General features: G+C 44.7%; 1 protein-coding gene across 3 annotated transcripts in view; it reads right to left on the reverse strand.

The window, feature by feature from the left end:
* The window catches only part of PPP1R12B (protein phosphatase 1 regulatory subunit 12B), a 786992-nt gene that overhangs the window by 257690 nt on the left and 505757 nt on the right, over window positions 1–23545 (reverse strand). For all 3 annotated transcript variants that reach the window (XM_069238924.1, XM_069238923.1, XM_069238925.1), the window contains one exon: window positions 14365–14403. In XM_069238924.1, the coding sequence (XP_069095025.1) occupies window positions 14365–14403 (39 nt within the window). The remainder of the gene's footprint in view (window positions 1–14364; window positions 14404–23545) is intronic.

A 23545-nucleotide genomic window follows, 5' to 3' on the forward strand; every position in this document is an offset into this window, starting at 1 on the left:
AAAGAAGTGAAGGCACCGGAAAATGAAAATATCTGCACAGCAACAATTCAGGCGATCGAGTGTGATGTATTGTCCACCTGTTAACAGCTCACAGTTTACCCCTCATTTCTGCCAGTGGGCAACAAAACCTGGGTGCACAGCAACTGCTCAATACACACAACGCCTGTGCGGCCGAACAGCACAGCAACCCAGCTCAGTTCAGGTGGAATCGAATCAGACACCACACAGTTGCAAACAGCAGCACCCGTGGCATACTCTGGAATGCAGCACCACAAAGGCAGGCCTGTGCTTGAGCACACTGTCTGAATTACCAGGCGATCAACTCGTAGTTAGTCATTTATCTGCCTCCGGAGAATTTTGCCAAAGAACAGTTAACGCTGCAAAGTACTGTATACATACTTTAAGTGTGTAATGAGGTAAAGTTTTTACCTTACGACCTGTGTGGCCTAACTATGGAAAATGAAAAGTTAACAAGAAAAGGCATTCTGGGGAAACCAAGCTGTTTTATTCCTGGAAGCTGGCATTTCATTTCAATCGATAATTTAAAATGACAAATGCAACTATGCTTGTACATTGTGAATAATGGGAACAAGCCATTTGAGAGTCATTTAAAAAAAAAAAAAAAACGCCAGTGAAGTGGGAAGAGCTTGTGTTAGAAGGGGTATAGAAGGAACTACGAATAATTGTAGACATCTACAGAAGTGTCTACTGGCATAAACCTGCCTAAGTAGTAAAGAGGAGAGACACCCCAAGTCCCTCTATGCTTAACCAGGAGTAAAAGTGACCATTTTTAGCGTGAAGCAGCCCCTGTCAACGGGGAAACAGAGAAGTTACCCGAGTAAACCATGTGATGATAGTGATCTGAAGAAATTCGTGGTTGGGTTTAAGAGATAGTATGGACAGGGTGGAGAGACTCTTTTGTCAGAGGATTACTTCTGGGTTACTTAGCGACCAGAAAGCCAATTCACCCTTGCTCCAGCCCAGGAGATGGGACCTTTGATGACCAAGAGACTGAATGACAGCACTGGGTTGTCTCAGCACACCAGCGGGCAGTTTCACCGGGTCTATCCTGCTTCTACAGAATATAAGTTCCAGAAAGCATGGCTAGAGGCGTGAGCCCACTACTTGGTCACAAACATGAGTGTCTTAGCATACAGCCAGAACCCCACTTTCAAGTACAAGGCAGTGGATATACCCTGAACTTTGCAAGCCAGGTTCCAAGCCATAATTTCCCACAGAGGCAGTCATGCATGTCAAACTATTTTGGTTGACCTCTGATGGAGGTACAGATCCTACATTACGGCTAGGCGATTGTATCTTTGCTTTGTTCGTACACTGCTGAGCCCTAATATCTGGGTGGAACCCTTTTGGTTCTCAGCTGTGTAGGCGGGAGAGCTACTTTAGGCTCACAAAGCATCTTAGAGAACCAACTGTATCCGCTCGGAAGGACGGAGGTGCCAGAGTCCCAAAGCCAGAGAAGGAAACTGGATCAGCAGCCACATCTTGGAGCAAGTAGGGAGCCTCACGAGACAGTTACATGGCAATGAACACCAGATTGCCTTTGTGAACACTGTGCTGAGTGAAGCCTGACAATCCCAACGGCTCTGGTCTTGACTGCTGTAAACATACTGAATTGGAATGTATTATGTCCCAGTAGTCGGAGACGAAGCCTATGATGTTTTCTTGGACTCCCTGTTTATGGCACAGAAGACAAGTGTGGCATACAGATTACTGCATAATTCATTAGATCCGAAGGCAATAGAATTTCTGACCCAGGAAAGCCAGACAAGGGGCTTTATTTGACAAAATACGGTATGCTTATGATTGCACTATCATACTTTCCCAGAGGCAGTTACTACATTCCTGTATTACACAGGCGTCAGTGCCTACATCATTAGGTATGATGTACACCAGGAGAGAGGTGGGTGCCTTACTCAAGGATGAAAGCGGTTATGAAGCTTAATAAACAGTAGACTAATGTACAAATCACTGAAGTGCTGTTTGGCAAAGGCAGGTTGAGCAGCTACCCAGGGCCCTGCACTCATCTCGAAAACATGGGGCCTCGCTTCTGTTTGAAAGGCTACTTCATACAATCCGCTCACCTGCTCTTCCTGTGCCCCCTCGCCATCCGATCGCAACAATAATGCATTCTGAAAATGAAATGTTTTAACCTCGCAGATCTAAAGGCGTGGTGGCATTCCTGGGGTTGGTGGTTTGGGGGGGATCGAAAAAGTGGGTGGAGGTCTTGGGACAGCAAAAAGGCCAACAATTGTTTTGGTTCACAAGGGCAGGGCGGCGCTTCTATTAAAAAGGTGTACCATGGAGCCTTGTCTGCTTTTTTAAATTTTGTTTGCGTTTCCACACAACAAAAGAACCTTTTCAGGATCAGCTGGAGATTATTGGGTGTGCAGAGAGGTGGTCAGTGTAGGAGGGAGAAGCCATGGCTGGGCAACGTTTAAGAGCAAAGCATCATACCGCATCTAAACCCAGTGAGGTTGCCCCCACTTCCCTGGGACTCAAAGAGCTGGGTCAGGCTACGAGGCCCAGGGGTGGGGGCCCCTTCTCTGGGCCTCGTAACATTTATGTAGTGTTGCAGGCCCGGGCTGGGGTCCCCTTCTCTCCTGGGGCTCCACTACTATGCTCTGTGCAGTTATTATTCAATAATGCGAGTCTCCTGGACTTTGCAGCACTACAGTACGGCTGTGAAGCCCAGGGAATGACGCCATTTCCCCTTGGCTTTGAACCAATTGATCAGCTTAATGGAACTGATGAACTAGGTTGGAGTGCGGGCGTCTGCTAACCGTCCCGTGATTCTGGGAAAATCACTTAATTTCCACACGTCCCCAAAAAACGAATCTATCAATTTCTAATGTCGCTGATGCTAAAGCTCTCCAGTACCCTAAGGATACGTTTGCATAATATAAAACTGCAAATCACCTCACGCCCTGTGACTGTGAGGCATGCCTGACTTTGCTTCCACAGCCTATGAAATGCAGCAGAGTTGTGAATTGGTGGGTGCATTTGCTGTGTAGGCAGTCCAGAGGAGCTCCATATGTGCTGGAAGTAGGGACGAGCGGGGTGCTGCAGCACCCCTAAAATAACCCTGCTGCTGTTCCAAGGGTGAAGGAGCAATAAAGATGCTTTGAAATGATTGCTTTGAGCTTGTCACGTTTGTAGCGCGTGTTGACACCTGGGTCTGCAGTGCACTCTACCCCGCTCTTTACCCTCATTACAATACGTTCAGCCCGTAAGAGATAAAGTATGGAGTAGAGGCTTGAAAGAAGCAAGCACTTTAAGGACAAAAAGTGGACGGGAGAGCGCGGAGCAGAAAGGGGAAGATAACGTATAGTAATGGTGAGGAAATGGGAAGGCTTCAATGTCAGACAGTTTGGGTTAAGAAGGAAAAGGTGACAGAGAAAATGTTGGAGTGAGGCTGAGGGAGGACAGCAACCGGGATAATGGAGAGGAGTGAATACCAGCAGCACGGGAGGAAGTGAACAGAGGAAAATAGAAGAACGGGGAGGAAAGAGATTGCACAGACATCTAAAAAAAGGTCTGCTGGGAAAGGGATGGAGAACGTGAAAGAAAGAAAATAAAGGAAGGAAGATAGGCACTATAAGTAGGCATCAGGGAAGTGCAGTAGTAAATTACAATGCTGGAGTTCAGAAGGTGAAAGAGCAATAAAGAGGCCTGCAAATTTCGTTCAAAGATAGATGTCAAATGTCAGGCGTTTATTCTGACAAACTGCTGCTTTTTCTTTTAACATGGCGATTGCTTACTCTTCTTCCTCGGAGTGCAAAGTGGAAGGATTCTGTAAACAGAACTATGTGACAATGCTGCTGATGTTAAATGAAAGGCTGTAGGAGGTCATTTTTATCTAATGCACAGTAAACGCTAGATGGATTAATTCCATTTTCACTTTAATTCTGTTACTGATCTCAACACTAGGTCACATCAGCAATGCCAAAGAAGATTAATAGGCCTGTGATGTGCTATCGCAGGAAGTGACATCACATCACATTTATTAGAGGGGGCCTCACATCTTCCCTTTTGCCCTTGGCCCCAGAAGTCTTACTACCGGCCCAGCCACTGCTATACCTTCTACGGAGGATGATATGCGGAGCAGAAGCACGGGATCGGTTCAAACTTCCGGATTTGCAGGTGGCACATTCAACAGTTTGCTGTCAACTGAGCTGCCCGTCCAGCAAAAATGTGCAAATGCCAAGCCCTATCCATCATGCTGCTCTGCTGCCCTCTACTGGCAAACGACAAAAAGATACTAAACTCTGGTAAGAGTTACTAGAAAAAGTCTTATGCCCGCAGGAACCAACTGAAATGCATTAGAAATTAACAACAAAACAGCTTTCCTAAATCATTTTTATTTCACCTGGTGGGCTTAATGGGGTGTTTGTTGTTTAGAAACACTAATAGTATATGAAAACGTTATGACTTTAGATTAGTTGTGTTGATGGATGTAGTGAATATGTTCATTATGCAGTCGCCTGGCTACTGTATTTGTGTTTCACGTTTGTCTCTTTTCTAAAAAAAAAAAAAAAAAGTGTATATTAAAAAAATATTATAAAAATAAAAAAATAAAAATTAAATAACTGTATTCATGTACAAAAACGGACTAATCTGTCTGCATAAAAAGAAGATATTTTTCTTTCTCACAATTTTAATATACTGAAAACGTTAAGCAGAAAATATGAAGGGTTATCAGCCTTCACTTACACACCTCCCACCAAAACCAACAACGTTCAAATTTACGGAGGACACACTTTGACACATCTTCGAATGAATGGGCGCCACTTCAAAAATAAGAGTCGAGTTGCTGATATCATAGTGAAACCTGAATTATTTCAAGCAGATGTTTTTACACATCACACACAGACCAAGGGCTGCCCGATAGTATTCCCATCGTACAGCCGATACACAAATATGCAACAAACCAACTAACACGTAACAACTTAGAGGATGGACTCTGAGGGAGGCCTGCTGTATTGTGAAAAAGGGAGGTATGTTCCATGTGGTGTTTTTATGCGCGTGTCCCATTCGTTGTAAAGAAGGGAGTGCGCCTCCTTCTGTGTGTCTTGGAAGAACCGTGGCACAATGACGCGTAAAAGCTCCATGGCGTACAGGTGCCAGCTTACCGCAGATCAAAACCTTAATCTTCTCTAGGTTAATTTTCAACTGGTTCTGCTTACTTTGTTTCAATGGAGTTCAGTCACCTCTGCAGGCCAGTTGGGGTGCAGTCCAACATCACCAAGTCATCTGGATAAATCAGACAGGCAGTGGTTCGAAATGGGTCTGTTCTCAAATCTGCTGAGCAATTTCTTGTGTATCTCGGGAACCTACACCATATTACTATTAACTGATTATGTTCCATTAGTATACTGCGTGTACTTGACAGTGTGTTTTTGAACATGTCATTCCTTAGAGCAGTTATTATATGACAACGCATGGCCAAGTGTCACAGTGCTGCCATGGTTTTTTTGGGGTACACATCTTCAATACTGGCCACCATGTTAAAGTGTTTAGAGGCTTACTGCCGGCTTCTAGGTTCACAGTGCTTATGTTTTACACACACAGCCCCCCCCCCCTCTCCGCACCCCCTCTTGGATGTAGAAGCCAGAGGTCGCACGGAGGAGCGGTGGCGAGTCATCGGAAGGAGCGGTGATGGAGGAGCGGGTGGAGTGGACACTGGTTGCCGCTACCATTGTAGGACCTCCATGCGGTGAATGCACCCCAGCGAAATACAGCCGGGCGGACGGATAACGGAGCCGAACTGGGCAGATCAGGTCCCTTTTTGTGCGTGCGTTCTCTTGACCTTGGAACCCTGCAACCAGGCAGCAAGGTTTAAGCCCCTAATGAGCCACCCACCCGCCGCCGCCATCCCTGCAGACGTTTGTGTCGCAGAGGACATTTCTCCCACTCTAGCCCTGCGCTCCTGAATACTCTCGAGCCCAGTCCCTGCACTTGAGCCTTGGGCTGGTGTAAGAGCAGGTTCAACTAGTGACCCCACAGGAACTACGAACAATCAGGCCGCTGCAAGGCAGTAACAACAGTAGGTCGGTGAGCCGACAAGGTGAGCAGATGGAGGGGGCAATTGACAAAAAGGAGTTCAGGCGGAAAGTGGGCAGCCAGTCAAGCAGGACGAACAGGATAAGCAACAACAAAAAGCCCAGTTCACCATAGAGTGAGTTCTGTGCTCTCTCCATTTTCCAGACCCCCTGTGTTGCCCCCTGCCTCTCTGCCCCTTGTCTCTTCAATGCTTGGTACAGCATCCCAACGGACTTCCATTGTGACATCCCGGTCTATTTGGTCCATCTGTGGCCTAGTCTCTAGTATGCCAACAGCCCTTACAGCTCCTAAAAAAACCTACAAATCTGGCAAGAAAGACAATCTCCGCATTAAACATTGCAAAAATGTTATACCCCGAGTACCATAGTGGAGGACATTCCATCTATGGTCTCTGCACGACAACTCACTCTAATGATGAGAAGGAGCGGGCGTCTCGTCAGCATGTGGTGACCAAACAATAAAGCTAATGCCATTGCTATAAAAGCAAGGAGAGTACAGAGGGGCAAATGATCCAAGCCCACACTATCTTGGACAGCCAGCCTGGCCCATGGTGCCCTAAAGGTACCAAGTGCACACTGGATCAAACTCTTGTGCAGATAATCGCAACAGCCCATGAAAATAAGCGCAGAAATACTCGGAAAAGCTGTACTTAAAAAAAAAAGTTGTTCATTTTAACTCTAAAACTATAGCATTAGCTTCAATAACAGTATTGGACTTCTTTAAGAAAAAGTCAGTTGCCCCTTTATTCTTGACATTGCGGACACAACCTGCTTGCCCTTCATCTACCTGAAGTAACTCAAAAGTAACTAACTTCCCTTCGAGGCTCCAGGACCAAATAAACAACAGTGCCATGCAGCCAGAGAATAACACAATAATAGAGCTATCATCTACAACCAGCACGGAGAGCATGGCAGCCGATCCTCCGCTTGAATCTGTATAAAATTGTGAGGAAAGACTATTTAAAATTTGGGATACTAACAGAAGAACTCATACTCCCACTCTCTTCTTATGCTGATCCACATTTGCAAGAGAAATGGACACCCCTTGCAGTCACAGGAGATTTACTCAACTCATGGGTCCGGCCCTATAAAACCAGGGAATAAGGGGGCGCAGTCTAACTCGACAGGGTGTTGTCACTGTTTACCTATCTTAGGCGGAAGTGGATCCAACTGGTCCCGTTGGAGGAGAACCAGGGCCAAAATCCTCTACACAGGACACTACCGCCGCCAACTGCGGAATGGCTGGTGTGATAGGTGCAAACAGCATAGCCTTCTTTCAGGAGCATGCCCAATCATATTCCGCTCAAGATCTCAGATATAGGGCCTCTATGATTCGCCAGTCACGGACAGTCTCACCACTCCCCCAATCTGTCCGAGGTCAGAGTAATCTACTGGCGTCTATTAAAGCACAATTGGTCTCCATGACAAATGCTCTCACCTGGCACTCACATAAGTTAGAGGGACAACGGGACTTGATACAAGCTCTAGCTAGCTCCATTACCTGAATAGAGGCAAAACGTATCACTCTGGAACACGGAGGTCTTAGCACTTGCACCAACACAGCTAGTCCTGGCAACTTGACATGCGCCTGTCTCCAGATAGTGGATACACTTTCAACCTTGCCGGAAGTACTCACCTGCATGATATCGGACTGGAACCTAATGCTTCCCGCAGCAGTTACCAGCAAGCAGCATCAGTTCAACCACCCATCAGCAGTCCCGCTAAAAGTATATTCCGAGTCTACTACCAATGCTTTTTTGGAGGGCCGGGTCCCAGTAATGCCAACCTCGTACTTGCGGCCCTCACCTCAGCATGTTGCAACCTTCAATCACTAACTCTTCCAGGGCTAAACATCCATCGATGTTCCAGTCACGGTTCAACAAGCTTTTATTGAGCTCAAACAAAGCTCAGATGTGCAGCCTAACCCCAACCTGGAATCCTAATGGTAGCGAGTACTTTCAAGGGGAGCCAAAAATGAATTTAAAAAGGCAAAAAATGAAGTAGCAAAAGAACAACTGCAAGCTCAGAACCCAAAGGAACAAAACACGGCAGCCCATCATGCAACTAGTGTCTACCCTATTTTCAAGGACAGGAAGAGAGGTAAGAAGGACCCAGGACAACAAAATACGCTTGTCTCAACTGATTCCCAGCCAGCATGAAGTGCAAAAGACCTGAAGTCAGTTCTGGTTAGGGCCCATATCACAGACACTGTCACCTTAAAGCCCAGCACAGCCCAGGCGCAACCAAGCTACAACAACTTAATAGCACGGTCCCTGCCTGGTGAACAATCTGGCATCCTCCAGCTTGCACTGCTTGAGTCTATCAGCCCTCGAGTCAATCCCCAGGATCCAGAGCCTTTTACCTCATTGACTCCATCGTATTCTGCTCCACTTGTGTCTACCAGTCCTCGAGCTAACTTCCAGGAGCCACAGCCCCTAACCTCGCTGGCCTCAGCATTTATGGGCATCAATAACAATAGAGCAGTGCGGCCGAACAATGAGCAATTTAGAGATATCCGCATAAAACCACATCAAGCTGTCCAGCGAACAGACTGGTGACTTAACGCCCATCAAGCTGGTTCTCATGCCACAATACCAAACAGAAGGCAGCCACGATATTTTGAACCGCTCTAATTTGCTTCAACTCTTTATTGCACTTTCAAAGCCGGTTAATATAAAATCAGAAGACATTCTGACATTTGCTTTAAGAATCCTACTAGAGCATAGACTTGGCAGAGAATCAACAATACTGTCTCTTCGAATGCCTCAATTGGCTGAACACATTTTGGAAAAGAAGCCGGCCTTGGAGGAATGGGGCATAGTTATCTCTAAAATAAGCCCCCCCCCCCCCAAAAAAAAAACACCCGTTCCCATTGAAGAAACAACATGCTTCATCCAACTTGCAAGTCCAAACATACAGCATTTTAAAAGGAGTAGGGTACTTTAAATCCAATCTGCCTAGCAACAAAAAGCGCATATCACAATCCTATTTAATGTCTTCAGATACAACTAGGCGAATCGCCCCAGAATTTTCAGATGAAAACGACACGCCAGACTAGGCATGGTTACCATTTGCCTTATCCTGTAGTTCCCAGCACTGCTCCTAACCCCAGCCAACAAGCACCAGAAAGGAAACGTTGCTTACAAATTCTCTCTTGGAATATCGCTGGGTTGTCCAGACTTCTCAAGGTCGCCTCTGCCAAACGACTTCTTATGAATGTCGATATATTTGTGTTCAAGAAACCTGGATCATGAACCCTCTTGTAATCCCTGGATTCTATGAAGTGCATAAACCAGCAACAAAAAAAAAAATAGATCTTTGGAAGGGCATCTGGTGGCCTCTGAACATATTTCAACATTTACTTGGACTTGAAAGTAATAACTGTAACCCAGGACGACATGCTGCAGTCAAAGTTTGAAGGACATAGACACAAAGATATCTCAGTAAGAATCCTATTAATCAATCTTTATTTCAAACATTTTGGTGCCGGGAGGCTTGAGAAAATGCACAGCTTAGTCAAAACTCTAGAGGTAGTGCTATGTGACCATGTTGGTTATTGCAGTTATCTGTGGCAACTTCAATCTCAAGTTCCTTGGAGTGGGAGCGGACAACCTCCATCCAGCATGCTCATCAACCAAGCTGCTGCAACGCTTCTTTGCCAGGCATGGCTCGCTTCCATCCAATATAAGTCTGAAGAGAGCTCTCTGGAGCTAAATTATCCAAGTACTTTCCAGGGGAAAAGTACTTTGGATTACATCTTTCCTTTGCCTGACCTCTTCAAGCATCTGAAGAGGAGTGACCACCTACCACTTCGTATTGAGCTGAGCATGCGCCCAAGGTCCTTGGATATCAGGCTGACTCTTGGGACTTCAAAAGGAGATGAAAACCTACAGGTAATACGTCAAATGGGGGGCAATTTTCTTGAAAAAGATAGAAACGTGGAAATTGATTAGGGGCTCCTCCCTCCCACTTCAGACGGGTGAAAACTGATTGAGCAACTTGCTAGAAATAACCAACGATGATCTTCACATTCTGGGTCCTATTCTTCTTTCAAGCATGCGGTCTCCACTCACACTCAATAAGGGACAACAAGCAGAACACCCGAAAGCTGTAGAAATTGTGCAGCAAAACTTAAAATCTGTTGCTCAAATCTGAATGCCTGGCTAACCTGCAAGTCTTATTGAAACAACATAAAAAATTGTCCTGGTCTTTTAAATGTACACAGGCTGAAAAAAGTGTGGGTATATATCTTCTCTCTCCTGAGCAAGCATTATCAGGCAGACCTGTGGAGGTTTATTAAAAACAAGATAAGCCAAGTGGGCCTCAATCAACGAGATGTAATCAACACTGCTCCCCCGTCTCTTTCTGGAATCAAGTCTGCACAAAAGAAATGCAACAACTATATGAGCTTTCTCCCACGACCAGGGATGTCTCGAATCTTTTGCAAAACATCAGGGTTTAGAGGTGCTTTGGGGCCTAAAGCTATACCTGCACAAGTGTTTAAGGACGACATCGAATTGTGGTCAGCCACACTCTTGACACTGTATAGCATTTGCCTGCTGACTCAAGTGATCTCGAACAGCTGGAGGGGCTCTATTTTACACCCAATTTATAAGAAAGGGGACAGATAGGATCTGGCCAAGTATTGCCTCGTTGCCCTCCTTGATACTGAGGCTAAGGTTTTCGCGTCTGCTTGGTTAAGAGTGCTAGAAAGCCAGGTGCAAACCAACAGTATAACTCTTATTAACCAAACAGGCTTCAGGGCAAATTCTGAGACTACAGACAACACTGTGGCCCTTTCTTATTTAATAAACAGGCCTCTAGCAAGAAGATTTCCCCCTACATGCTTGTTTAGTGGATTACTCTGCTGCACGTGACTCTGTGGACATAAGTCAGCTTTGGAGGAAACCCCAAGGCAGAGGCATCCCAAGTAACTTGCTGAGATCCAAAGTCTTACTTTAAACAGCAACTTGGGTAAGGGTTAAGCTCTTCACAACAGCATTAAGTAGGAAGATCCCTACGGACAACGGCCTGAAGCATAGCTGTGTTCTTGCCCCACTTTTATGTTTTTTAAATTTGTATACAGCAGACATGTCCTTAGCCTTAAAATGTGATAATTTCATTACCCCAAAAATCGGAAACTTTATAGTTACACTGCTTCAGTAGAAAGACAATATTGTCCTGTTAGATCACTCCAGAATTTGACTCCTAAAAGCATTATATGCTCTCCACAAATATAACGAGGCAAATAAGATGAAGGTGAATGCCTCAAAGACAAAAGTAGCAACCTTTGGGAAGACACCAAAATGATCTTGCCATTATTGGAATTTGGGGCCTCTACAGTTCACAGTGGTAAAATTTTACAACTACTTAGGTGTGTGGCTTACAGTGACAGGGAGTGCCAAAGTCCACCTCTGCCATCTCAAAGCCAAGGCTGAATTGTTAGCTACAAGAGTATACGATCTTAACAACATGATAGAGAGCCCCTCCTCGGTTCCCATTCAATGTGTGCTCAGAGCTAATCTCTTGCCAGAGCTAAATTATGTAAATTATGGCCACAAACCCTTCCCAGGGCAGCTAATTTAACCTGTGGAGCAATTACAAGTCAAAGCTTATAAGAGTGTTCAAGCTACCACAATACATCAGAGGCTACCTGGAAAAAGTGGAACTTGGTCTAGAAATCCAGGAGTGGGCCCACATGGGCGTCTTCTTAAAATATTACTACAGAGTAGCCAAGGTGGGGCCTAATACTCTGAAATCAGTAATTTGCCCTATTTTTAATCTAAAACCTAAACCTTGGTCACACTTTCTAATCACAGACCATTATTCTCTACAAATTGATCAGACAGTTTTAGATAGCTGATCATTTCACTAACAGCTTTTAAAACAGTTCTGAAAAAGCAGATAAGACTCCTCTCAATTACAGTTTGGCCAAACTGAACAGCGCACAAGTGGTAGCAGTTGTGGTGCCATCTTATGGCATAAAACGCCTATCTGCTGTTTAAGCAGCTGTATCTAAAGTCTGCAATCAGTAAAGACTGGTTCTCCCAAATCATGGCTGCAAGGTTGATGGCCCTTAACTTTGAAGAGATGAACCTAAAATGGCACTCCCTTTCCATGATCACCAGGCGCAACCTATGTGGTTGCAAACCCGAATTGTTTAACCATCTACTCTGCTGCTACCTGGCTTTGAGGAATGCACATCCCACTTTGCTGAAACCTCTTTTTTTAAGACATTGTATAAGAACCTGAGTCCAAGCCAGGAACTTGGTCTTTAAATTGAAAGAACCATCTGACCTAGACAAATTTGGAAAGTTAACTCATCAATTGCGAAACCTGTTGAAAGATAGCATTAAAACTGGCTAGACTTAGGACAGCCCTTATTTTTACCGGCCCTTTGATAGTTTTGATCTGCCTTTCTTGCGTTAGTTTTTTTTTTTTCTTTATTAGGACAATAACCATAGGCTGACGATTGGCACTATTCTCGCTCAGCTTTTTATTTCTCTTGTTTTAAAATTATATTTTGTCTTGTTAATGGTCTCTCTGAAGCAGTTAGGCGACTGTTGGGTAGTGGCCATAATCAGGATTTTTTTTACAAGTTATTTTAACGTAATGTTGCTCACTTGATGTACCCCGTTTTCCTTTATTAGAAAAACAATCATATGCTGCTGATTTGCACTATTACTCTTGTTCTGCTTTTTATCTTTTTCGTTTTACAACTATAATTTCCCTTACTGTACAGAATGTAGGTGCTGTCTTGTTAATTAGATATTTATGAGTTTTTGTACATTTTCTCTTATCAGGGAATATCTCCCTTTGTAAAGAGTTTGATTTATCATACAATAAAATTCTTATTACCACCACACACACCTTTTCTGTGAAGAAGGAAGACATGTTCTACTACTCTGTGAAGAAGGGAGAGGTTTCCCATTTTGTCTTTTGTGGTAGAATGGTGACATGGTCAAGGGTCTGTGTATCATATTTGAGAAGGGTACACTTGGTGTGAGATGGGGTCATCTGCTGGGAGAACTATGCATCCTTTGTAGATTGTTCCTGGAACCGTATATTAACTGTTTATGGATGGGCATAATTTACATGGTAAATTGAATAACAAACTGGTCCTCGTTTGTCCCACTTCAGCCTAGTAACCTACTCAGATTAGCTCTTGGAAGTATCTCATTACTCGGGTTCGTATAGGTACTTTGGTCTTCCAAATACCTAACACCCCTTGTGCTGTAAGACACTGAGAGACACCACTGTCAATGCAAGACAGATTGTAATGACAACATTCAACAACACAATAATGGCCACTGTTCTTGCTATTTGTATACAAGATAGAAAAAAAATATTTTATCAAACTTTACTGAGATTAGTAGTGTAGCAATATGAGCTTTATGAGGTCGGACTATATCTTCATTGAGTCCTGCTTTGACCTCTTTTTAATCCCTGTCCACCTACTGACTAGTGACCGGGATATTCGAACAACATGAAACGTGGCAAATGATTTATTAAATGCCTGATATTTCAAGACCACAAGGTGGAGCTACTGTACGCACGTGCCAGACAGCAAAAGTGTGTCCATAAATAAAGGAAGTGTGTCTACATGTGTGCCTGTGTCAACAGGCGCCTGCATCTGTATGTTCATGTGAGCATGTCTCTGGTACAATAAGGAATGACATAGCTAAAAATCTCCCATTTAGAACTGAAAGCTTTTATTTTAGAAAACACCATATTCGTCATGTGGCTATGATGCTAGTGAACCTTCTACTAAGAAGTAATAAGACGTTTTTCTAAAACATGTGCATTTTACTTTTACATTAAACAAGATGTTTTTCATATAAAGACCAACAAAGACAAAATTCTAACAGTTGTTCCCTTCCGATGAAATTCCTGACAGGACAACATACAGTGTGAGAGTAAGCAGTCTTACACATTTACCATTATGGACAATTCAAATGTGGGCATTAACCATGTACTGTATATTCAGAACCGCTCAGTGCAGTGAAGAAACAATTACCAGATCCTCGCCTATTAAAGTGCCAACACATTCAGGTTTGGAGCTGCTGTAATTTACCTTACTAAATAATTAGAACTAAGTATAATGATTATATTGCCTAGTTAGTGTGTTGGTTTTGTTACAGTAATGTTCAAAATTTATCACAACTCTCACAAGCTCAGTGTCACATACAACCATACACTGACATAAAAAATGTTCAGGATCTTCCATCGAAAATGTAAAGTTGTAGACATTTGCAAAGGTGTTAGACAAAACCTCAGAACCTACCCGTAACTCCTTTACCTCCTCAGCACCGTTTGGCTCCTCCTGTGAGTGAGACAAAGAAGTACACCAATCAGACACTAGCTACTTACATGCACAAGTTTGTTATTGATCACTGATATCGATTAACGTACAACCCCTAATACTGCAGTTTTCATCCTGCGATACCAGACTTGTAGATACCCAAATGACTACCAGATGCTTCTTACACATGGCCACATGGCTTAAAGTCTTATATCATTAGCTCAAATATCCCAAGCTGTCTTGCTCCTATAAAACTCACATGAAACAATGACACGTAGATGGTGCACAGCATACAACCCTGTGACTGCCTCTATATGGCTATCATATGTGCAGATGCATGCAGCTTCCTTAGCAAGGAATATGTGAGGGCCTGTATGGATAGGCACATTCTACTGGGGAGAGATATCATCTGGCATGGTATTTACCTAGGGATACGATACAATTGAGATGGTGACAAAATGTAAAGAGACTCCACGGTGGTGATGAACATAATAGTAAATAGGAATTCACTTGTCTCCCACCAGTAGTTGTAGGCACGTTTTTGCACCATGGAAGGTGTCTGCCCAGGTTTACAAACCTTGACTACACAGGATAAAGTGAGCTTAAGGAGAGAGGCACATGTAAAAATGGCTGCAATAAAAAACACAAAATGTCAAGAATAACTAAAACCAGATTTGTAATAATGAACAACTACTGTAAAAGCACATAATACAAATGGGCAGAATCTTAATTGTTAATTGGGCTTGGTAGCATCCCAAAGAATTCACCCAGTGATTTAAAACAAATGATCATGGAAACATAAATTAAGCAGTCAACCCAAAAACAGTAGGAAGACGGAGGAAAAAAAACATTCATATTTTAAGATACACTGATAAATTTCTATAATATTCACCGGAAGACAGTGCCCTGGTAGCGTAAGGAGGAAATGGCTATTGGACTACTGAATGTACACCGTTTTCCCAGCAGGACCATACATGAGATGGAAGGTTCCGTGTCAAGGTTTGCCATTTAAACCCTCCCCTACACCAGAGCCACTGCAGTTATAGGTTAAGTTGTACTTTATCTGACATCCACCCCAAAACAAAACCTATCATTAAAGCTGCCCCTTAAACCTAAACAGAATATTAAACTTTGCTCAAAGGCCTAGCCTAGTTCAATAATAACTCTAAACCTAACTCCAGCACTAAACCTAATCTCCCACACATACGCTGTTTTCTACCCCTGTTTTCTACCCTGTAAAGCCAACCATAACCATTAAACCAACCACAGCTCTAAAGACAACCCTAAGCTTTACACCCTAAACCAATCTCTAATGCTTATTGTTAAGCCTATCCCTTAAGCTAACACTATTCAACCCCTGCCCCTCACCCCAACCATAAGTGTAACCAGAACCACAACTAATCCTACATTTCACTGTATACTTACCTTAGTGGATTTATAGGAAATCTCAGGAGTATTTTAGATACACCACCTCCGAGATAGTAGGTGTGTGGAGGTGCAGTTAAACACGAGACACTGTTTCAGTGTCATGTCAAGTGAATGAAGAACAAATTAATGAAAACTTATAGAGCGTGCATATGCTCGTAGGCGTCTTGGAACTGGCAAAATCGGAGCGGGCATTGGGCTACAGTAAACAAAAACCTAGTGGAGCTAACTGGAATATCACTGCAACTATATGATTGAAGACAGCCAAGTTTTAAGGGATTTCTGAAAGACAGGCAAGTTATTTTGGGTTTTCAGGTAGATAAGTAGCCTATTTCATAATTGTGCAGTGGAGAAGATAAAACCTCTTCCTCCCCTGGTCGCTTTTTTGATTTTTGGTACCACTAAGTTGAATGAATGGGTAGAACGAAGGGTTCTTGTGGGAGCATAAAGCTGGAACTTTTTTTATTTTTTTTTTTAGCTATTTAGGGCCACAGTCTTGAAGGGCGTTGTGCGCAGTACACACGGCCTTAAAGATGATTCACTTTTTTACTTGTAGCCAGTGTAGTTTGGGTAATGCATGAGATATGTGTTAAAACTTTGGGGTCCCTAACAAAAGACAGGTAGCCACATTCTGAAGCACTTGCAGTTTGTTGAGCAACCTTTGTTGAATATTGACATACAGGACGTTACAATGGTCAACTTCAGATACGACTAGGGCAACCACCACAGTTTTTTGGAGGACCAAAGAATATAGGGGATTTCTTTTTATTATACTCAAGGTGTAGAAGCCTAAAGAACATGGTCAATTTGGTCTGAAAACAGCATGTCGTCAAAAATTACTCCAAGGTTTATTACCTTTTGGAGGGGGACGGAGCGTTCGGAGTCACAAGGCCAAAAAAGTGGACGACCAAAATGATGTGTAATTTGTTAACAGCAGAACCTTTATTTTACTAGAATATAGTTTGAGGCAATTGTTTTTCTTCCAACAACCTACTTCTAATAGATAGTCCTAAATTTACTGGCTACCTCTGTGTGGCCTCTTGAAAAGGATATCACAATCTGAGTGTCTATGTACAACACCAGAGACAACCCAAAACAGCGGGTTAATCTGGCTAGAGGTGTCACGTAAATATTAGGAAGTGTGTGACTCAGTAAAGAGCCCTGCAGTATGCCACCGGGAGTGAGAAAGGTTTGGAAGAATGGTCTCCTACCGCAATTGACTGTTCTTTTATTACAAGAAAGGAAGTAAATAGAGTCAGCAGAGTCTTTTATCCATATACTCTCTAGGCAGGATATCAACACCGAATGATTTACAGTGTTGAATGCGGCCAACAAATCTAAAAGAATGAGCGCTGCCTTGCCATCATTGTCCACAATTGTTCTAAGACCTTCTGTGGCAACAAGCAAGGGAGATTCTTTAACCTGTTAGGTGCGGGCGTCGGCCACTGGCCGACGCCCACACACCCTCCCTGGTGCGGGTCACGACCAGTGGCCGACACCAGGAAGGGTATCAATAAATCCTCGGGTGCGTCGCACCCGAGGATTTTTTTTTTTTTTTAAACCCCCCCCGGGAGACACGGAAGCTTCCGTGTCTCCCCCCGCCCCCCCACCCGCCCCTTTGTGACGTCAGCGCGCCGCGCCGTTGCAAAGGTGTTTTCCCCATCAAAGCAGGAAGCAGCCTTGCGGCCGCTTCCTGCTTTGATGGGGAAAACGGCCTTTCTCACGTTCGGGAAGGCCTCGTAAGAAAGGGGAGTGTCTCGGGGGCCAGGAAACACTTTCAGGAAGGCCTCGTAAGAAAGGGGAGACACTCCCCTTTCTTACGAGGCTTTCCTGAAAGTGTTTCCTGGCCCCCCGGTCGCAGCTGTGCTGCGATCGGGGGCCAGGAAACACTTTCAGGTTTCCTGGCCCCCCGATCGCAGCACAGCTGCGATCGGGGGGCCAGGAAACACTTTGAAAAGGCCTCGTAAGAAAGGGGAGACTCTCCCCTTTCTTACGAGGCCTTCTCAAACTGTTTCTGGCCCCCGATCGCAGCTGTGCTGCGATCGGGGGCCAGAAACAGTTTGAGAAGGCCTCGTAAGAAAGGGGGAGAGTCTCCCCTTTCTTACGAGGCCTTCTCAAAGTGTTTCCTGGCCCCCGATCGCAGCACAGCTGCGATCGGGGGCCAGGAAACACCACTAGACGCCAGGGATTTCACTTTGGGGGGCCGCCCCCCCCCCCCGGGGGCATAATTATTAAAAAAAAAAAAACGGTAGGTGCCCCCTGGGGGGGGGGGGGGGGTGGCGCGATCGGAGAGTCTCCCCTTTCTTACGAGGCCTTCTCAAAGTGTTTCCTGGCCCCCGATCGCAGCACAGCTGCGATCGGGGGCCAGGAAACACCACTAGACGCCAGGGATTTCACTTTGGGGGGGCGGCCCCCTCGGAAAACGGGCCGCCCCCCCCCCCGGGGGCATAATTAATAAAAAAAAAAAAGGTAGGTGCGATCGCCCCCCCCCCCCCCAGGGGATTTTTTTTTTTTTTTTTAAATAATAAAAAAAAAAAAATGACAGGGGGTCGCCCGTGGGCAGGGTGACCCCCTGTGGGGGCAATTTTTTTTTTAGATGTTGTAGGGTTTCCCTGGGGGCCATTTTGGCCCCCAAGGAAACCATACAACAACTAAAAAAATAGATCTATATATAGATCTATATTTATATATCTATGTAGATAGATATATCTATGTACATGGATATATCTATAGATATATCTATGTACATAGATATATATATATATATAGAGGTAGATCTATATATACCAAAGAGATTTATAAAGTGTGCTACTCACCTGTGAGGGTCTCAAGGCGCTTGGGGGGGGGCGGGGGGAGGGAAAGGGGCTGGGAGGTTCACTGTTCGAAAAGCCAGGTTTTGAGGCCCTTCCTGAAAAGAAGTAGGTTTTGGGTCTTGCGAAGGTGGGTTGTGAGGGCGTTCCAGGTTTTGGGTGCAAGGTAGGAGAAGGATCTGCCCCCGGTGGTGGTGTGTTTGATGCGGGGGACAGAGGCGAGAGAGAGGTCAGCTGAGCGGACGTTTCGTGTGGGGGTGTGGAAGGTGACTCTCGTTGAGGTAGGCAGGGCCTGTGTTGTGGAGTGATTTGTGTGCGAGGATGAGGATCTTGAAGGTGATCCTTTTGTCAATGGGGAGCCAGTGGAGGGATTTGAGGTGTGGAGAGATGTGTTCGTGTCGGCGGAGGTCGAGGATGAGTCGTGCTGCTGAGTTCTAGATGCGTGTAGTTTGCGCTTGAGTTTTAGAGTGGTGCCGGCGTAGAGGGCGTTTCCGTAATCAAGCCTGCTGCTGATGTGTGCGTGAGTGACAGTTTTTCTGGTCTCTGTGGGGATCCATTTGAATGTTTTTCAGTATACGGAGTGTGTTGAAGCATGAGGAGGTGAGAGCGTTGATTTGTTGGGTCATCGAGAGGGAGGAGTCTAGGATGATGCTGAGGTTGCGTGCGTGGTTGGCGGGGGTGGGTGCAGGGCCTAGCGTGGTGGGCCACCATGAGGGGTCCCACGTGTTTTTGTGTGGGCCAAAGAGGATTATTTCGGTTTTGCTTGAGTTGAGTTTCAGGTGATTGGCTGTCATATATATATCACTTTTGTCAATATGTGTGTGGTTTCCCTGGGGGGAAAAGGGTCCGACTTGTCTAGTGGCAGTTTTAGTGCCATAAAGAAGCGCAGAAGGTTTATATGCCTACTGCAAAGAGCAAATCTGTATTTTATGTAAATAGCTGAGTACATTAGCAAAGTCTATGGAGAGATGAAGGGCACTTTTGCTGGGTGGTAATGAGGGAATCCGAGGAGGAGGGAGTGGGAGCACCAATAATGATTGTTGGACTGGGCGCAGGAGGTGCTAAAGACTGTGACGAATGGTATGTGACAAGGTGTTTTTTGAGTGTCTTGAAAGTACGTGCTGATTGAGGGAAGAAGCGCAGGTAAGGTGGCCTCTACTGTTGCACGTATCTCACACACCATCGATTTTGTGACTGTCTACGTAGGCTAGTGTTTTAGAGCAACAGTTTAGCCAATAGCAGAGATGGCATCTTGATGGATGACTGCTGCCTACACTCGGTGGCGCAGACTCTGGGAGTGATTTTTCAGTCAGAGGAGTCCCATTCGATAACTCCTCTTCCAGTACATTATGAGGGGGGTGATGAGGACAGTCCTGCTGTCCCTTCGCAAGCTGTTTGTGCAACTGGGTAATAGTGGGTTAGGTCAACCTAGAGAGCAGGTGAATGCGGCGGCAAGCAGAGAGAGAGTGCTCTCTTGGGAGCTCCCCAATTTAGTTCAGCCCCAAATTCCACCACCCAAATCATATTGTGGAGACATCAAAATTATCCATGGCAAAACAAACTGGTTTTGTAAGGCAGGCACCTGTGTTTTTGGTCCTGGATTCAGTGGCCATATAGAGAAACACACTAAACCCGAACATTTCTGGAAACTAGACATTCGGGGGAGTCCACAGAGGTGTGACTTGTGTGGCTTCCCCAAAGTTTTCTTACCCAGAATACCCTGCAAAGCTGAAATGTTGAAAAAAGCTAATTTTTTCTCGCATTTCTGTCACACAAACTACAGGAATATGCTGGGATCCACAATATTCCTACCACCCAGTGACTCCTCACCAGTCCTGATAAAAACACTACCCCACTTGAGTGCCTACACCTAGTGTCTGTGTCAGGAATGGATCACCCCAGGGTCAACAGCTGCCTCACGTAAGGACCAACATTGACCGTTGTGTGATCTATTCCTGTCGCAGGCACCAGGCCTAACCACACAAGTGAGGTATCATTTTTATCGGGAGGCTTGGGGGAACGCTGGGTGGAAGGAAATTTGTGGCTCCTCTCAGATTCCAGAACTTTCTGTCACCGAAATGTGAGGAAAACTTGTTTTTTTAGCCACTTTTTGAGGTTTGCAAAGGATTCTGGGTAACAGAACCTGGTCCGAGCCCCGCAAGTCACCCCTCCTTGGATTCCCCTAGGTCTCTAGTTTTCAGAAATGCACAGGTTTGGTAGGTTTCCCTAGGTGCCGGCTGAGCTAGAGGCCAAAATCTACAGGTAGGCACTTTGCAAAAAACAGCTCTGTTTTCTGTGATGTGTCCACGTTGTGTTTTGGGGCATTTCCTGTCGCGTGCGCTAGGCCTACCCACACAAGTGAGGTATCATTTTTATCGGGAGACTTGGGGGGACGCTGGGTGGAAGGAAATTTGAGGCTCCTCTCCGATTCCAGAACTTTCTGTCACCGAAATGTGAGGAAAACTTGTTTTTTTAGCCACTTTTTGAGGTTTGCAAAGGATTCTGGGTAACAGAACCTGGTCAGAGCCCCGCGAGTCACCCCATCTTGGATTCCCCTAGGTTTCTAGTTTTCAAAAATGTACAGGTTTGGTAGGTTTCCCTAGGTGCCGGCTGAGCTAGAGGCCAAAATCTACAGGTAGGCACTTTGCAAAAAACAGCTCTGTTTTCTGTGATGTGTCCACGTTGTGTTTTGGGGCATTTCTTGTCGCGGGCGCTAGGCCTACCCACACAAGTGAGGTATCATTTTTATCGGGAGACTTGGGGGGACGCTGGGTGGAAGGAAATTTGAGGCTCCTCTCAGATTCCAGAACTTTCTGTCACCGAAATGTGAGGAAAACTTGTTTTTTTAGCCACTTTTTGAGGTTTGCAAAGGATTCTGGGTAACAGAACCTGGTCAGAGCCCCGCGAGTCACCCCATCTTGGATTCCCCTAGGTTTCTAGTTTTCAAAAATGTACAGGTTTGGTAGGTTTCCCGAGGTGCCGGCTGAGCTAGAGGCCAAAATCTACAGGTAGGCACTTTGCAAAAAACAGCTCTGTTTTCTGTGATGTGTCCACGTTGTGTTTTGGGGCATTTCTTGTCGCGGGCGCTAGGCCTACCCACACAAGTGAGGTATCATTTTTATCGGGAGACTTGGGGGGACGCTGGGTGGAAGGAAATTTGAGGCTCCTCTCAGATTCCAGAACTTTCTGTCACCGAAATGTGAGGAAAACTTGTTTTTTTAGCCACTTTTTGAGGTTTGCAAAGGATTCTGGGTAACAGAACCTGGTCAGAGCCCCGCGAGTCACCCCATCTTGGATTCCCCTAGGTCTCTAGTTTTCAAAAATGTACAGGTTTGGTAGGTTTCCCGAGGTGCCGGCTGAGCTAGAGGCCATAATCCACAGGTAGGCACTTTGCAAAAAAACAGCTCTGTATTTTGTGAAAAAATGGGATGTGTCCACGTTGTGTTTTGGGGCATTTCCTGTCGCGGGCGCTAGGCCTACCCACACAAGTGAGGTATCATTTTTTTCGGGAGACTTGGGGGAACATAGAATAGCAAAACAAGTGTTATTGCCCCTTATCTTTCTCTACATTTTTTCCTTCCAAATATAAGAGAGTGTGTAAAAAAGACGTCTATTTGAGAAATGCCCTGCAATTCACATGCTAGTATGGGCACCTCGGAATTCAAAGATGTGCAAATAACCACTGCTCCTCAAAACCTTATCTTGATCCCATTTTGGAAATGCAAAGGTTTTCTTGATACCTCTTTTTCACTCCTCATATTTCAGCAAATGAATTGCTGTATACCCAGTATAGAATGAAAACCAACTGCAGGGTGCACCTCATTTATTGGCTCTGGGTACCTAGGGTTCTTGATGAACCTATAAGCCCTTTATATCCCCGCAACCAGAAGAGTCCAGCAGACAAAACGGTATATTGCTTTCAGAAATCTGACATCGCAGGAAAAAGTTACAGAGTAAAACATAAAGAAAAATGGCTGTTGTTTTCAGCTCAATTTCAATATTTTTTTATTTCAGCTGTTATTTTCTGTAGGAAAACCTTGTACACAAATGACCCCTTGCTGAATTCAGAATTTTGTCTAGTTTTCAGAAATGTTTAGCTTTCCGGGATCCAGCATTGGTTTCACACCCATTCCTGTCACTAACTGGAAGGAGGTTGAAAGCACCAAAAATAGTAAAAATGGGGTATGTCCCAGTAAAATGCCAAATTTGTGTTGGAAAATGTGGTTTTCTGATTCAAGTCTGCCCGTTCCTGAAAGGTGGGGAGATAGTGATTTCAGCACCAGAAACCCTTTGTTGATGGCATTTTCAGGGAAAAAACCACAAGCCTTCTTCGGCGGCCCTTTTTTCCCATTTTTTTGGAAAAAACTAAATTTTCACTGTATTTTGGCTATTTTCTTGGTCTCCTCCAGGGTAAACCACAAACTCTGGGTACCATTAGAATCCCTAGGATGTTGGAAAAAAAGGACGCAAATTTGGCGTGGTTAGCTTATGTGGACAAAAAGTTATGAAGCCCTAAGCGCGAACTACCCCAAATAGCCAAAAAAGGGCTCAGCACTGGGGGGGAAAAGGCCCAGCAGCTAAGGGGTTAATGATTAGATCGAAACCCGAATTGTTCAGAATCAAGAATATTATTGATATCTACACAGGGAAAAAATTCCAAATTCATGGTTATTTCTGCTAGTTTAGCTGGGAATGGTAGTCTGAAATTGGGTGATAGCTACCAACCTCAAACAGGTTCAGAGTGAGATTTCTTTTAGTATGGGTAGTATAGTGCCTTTTCCACAATTTAAGGAAGTATACTGTTTTAAACATGCAAGTTTAGAGGCATTGTGAGGGAACTGGCTACTGTTTCAGGTGCTCATTATTTGTATTAGGTAAGCAGGGATAGGAGGGGGGCACACAATTTGGTTGTTTCAATTATTCTTATT

This window comes from Pleurodeles waltl, chromosome 6 (assembly GCF_031143425.1).
Source record: "Pleurodeles waltl isolate 20211129_DDA chromosome 6, aPleWal1.hap1.20221129, whole genome shotgun sequence".
In the NCBI taxonomy this organism is placed as follows: domain Eukaryota; kingdom Metazoa; phylum Chordata; class Amphibia; order Caudata; family Salamandridae; genus Pleurodeles; species Pleurodeles waltl.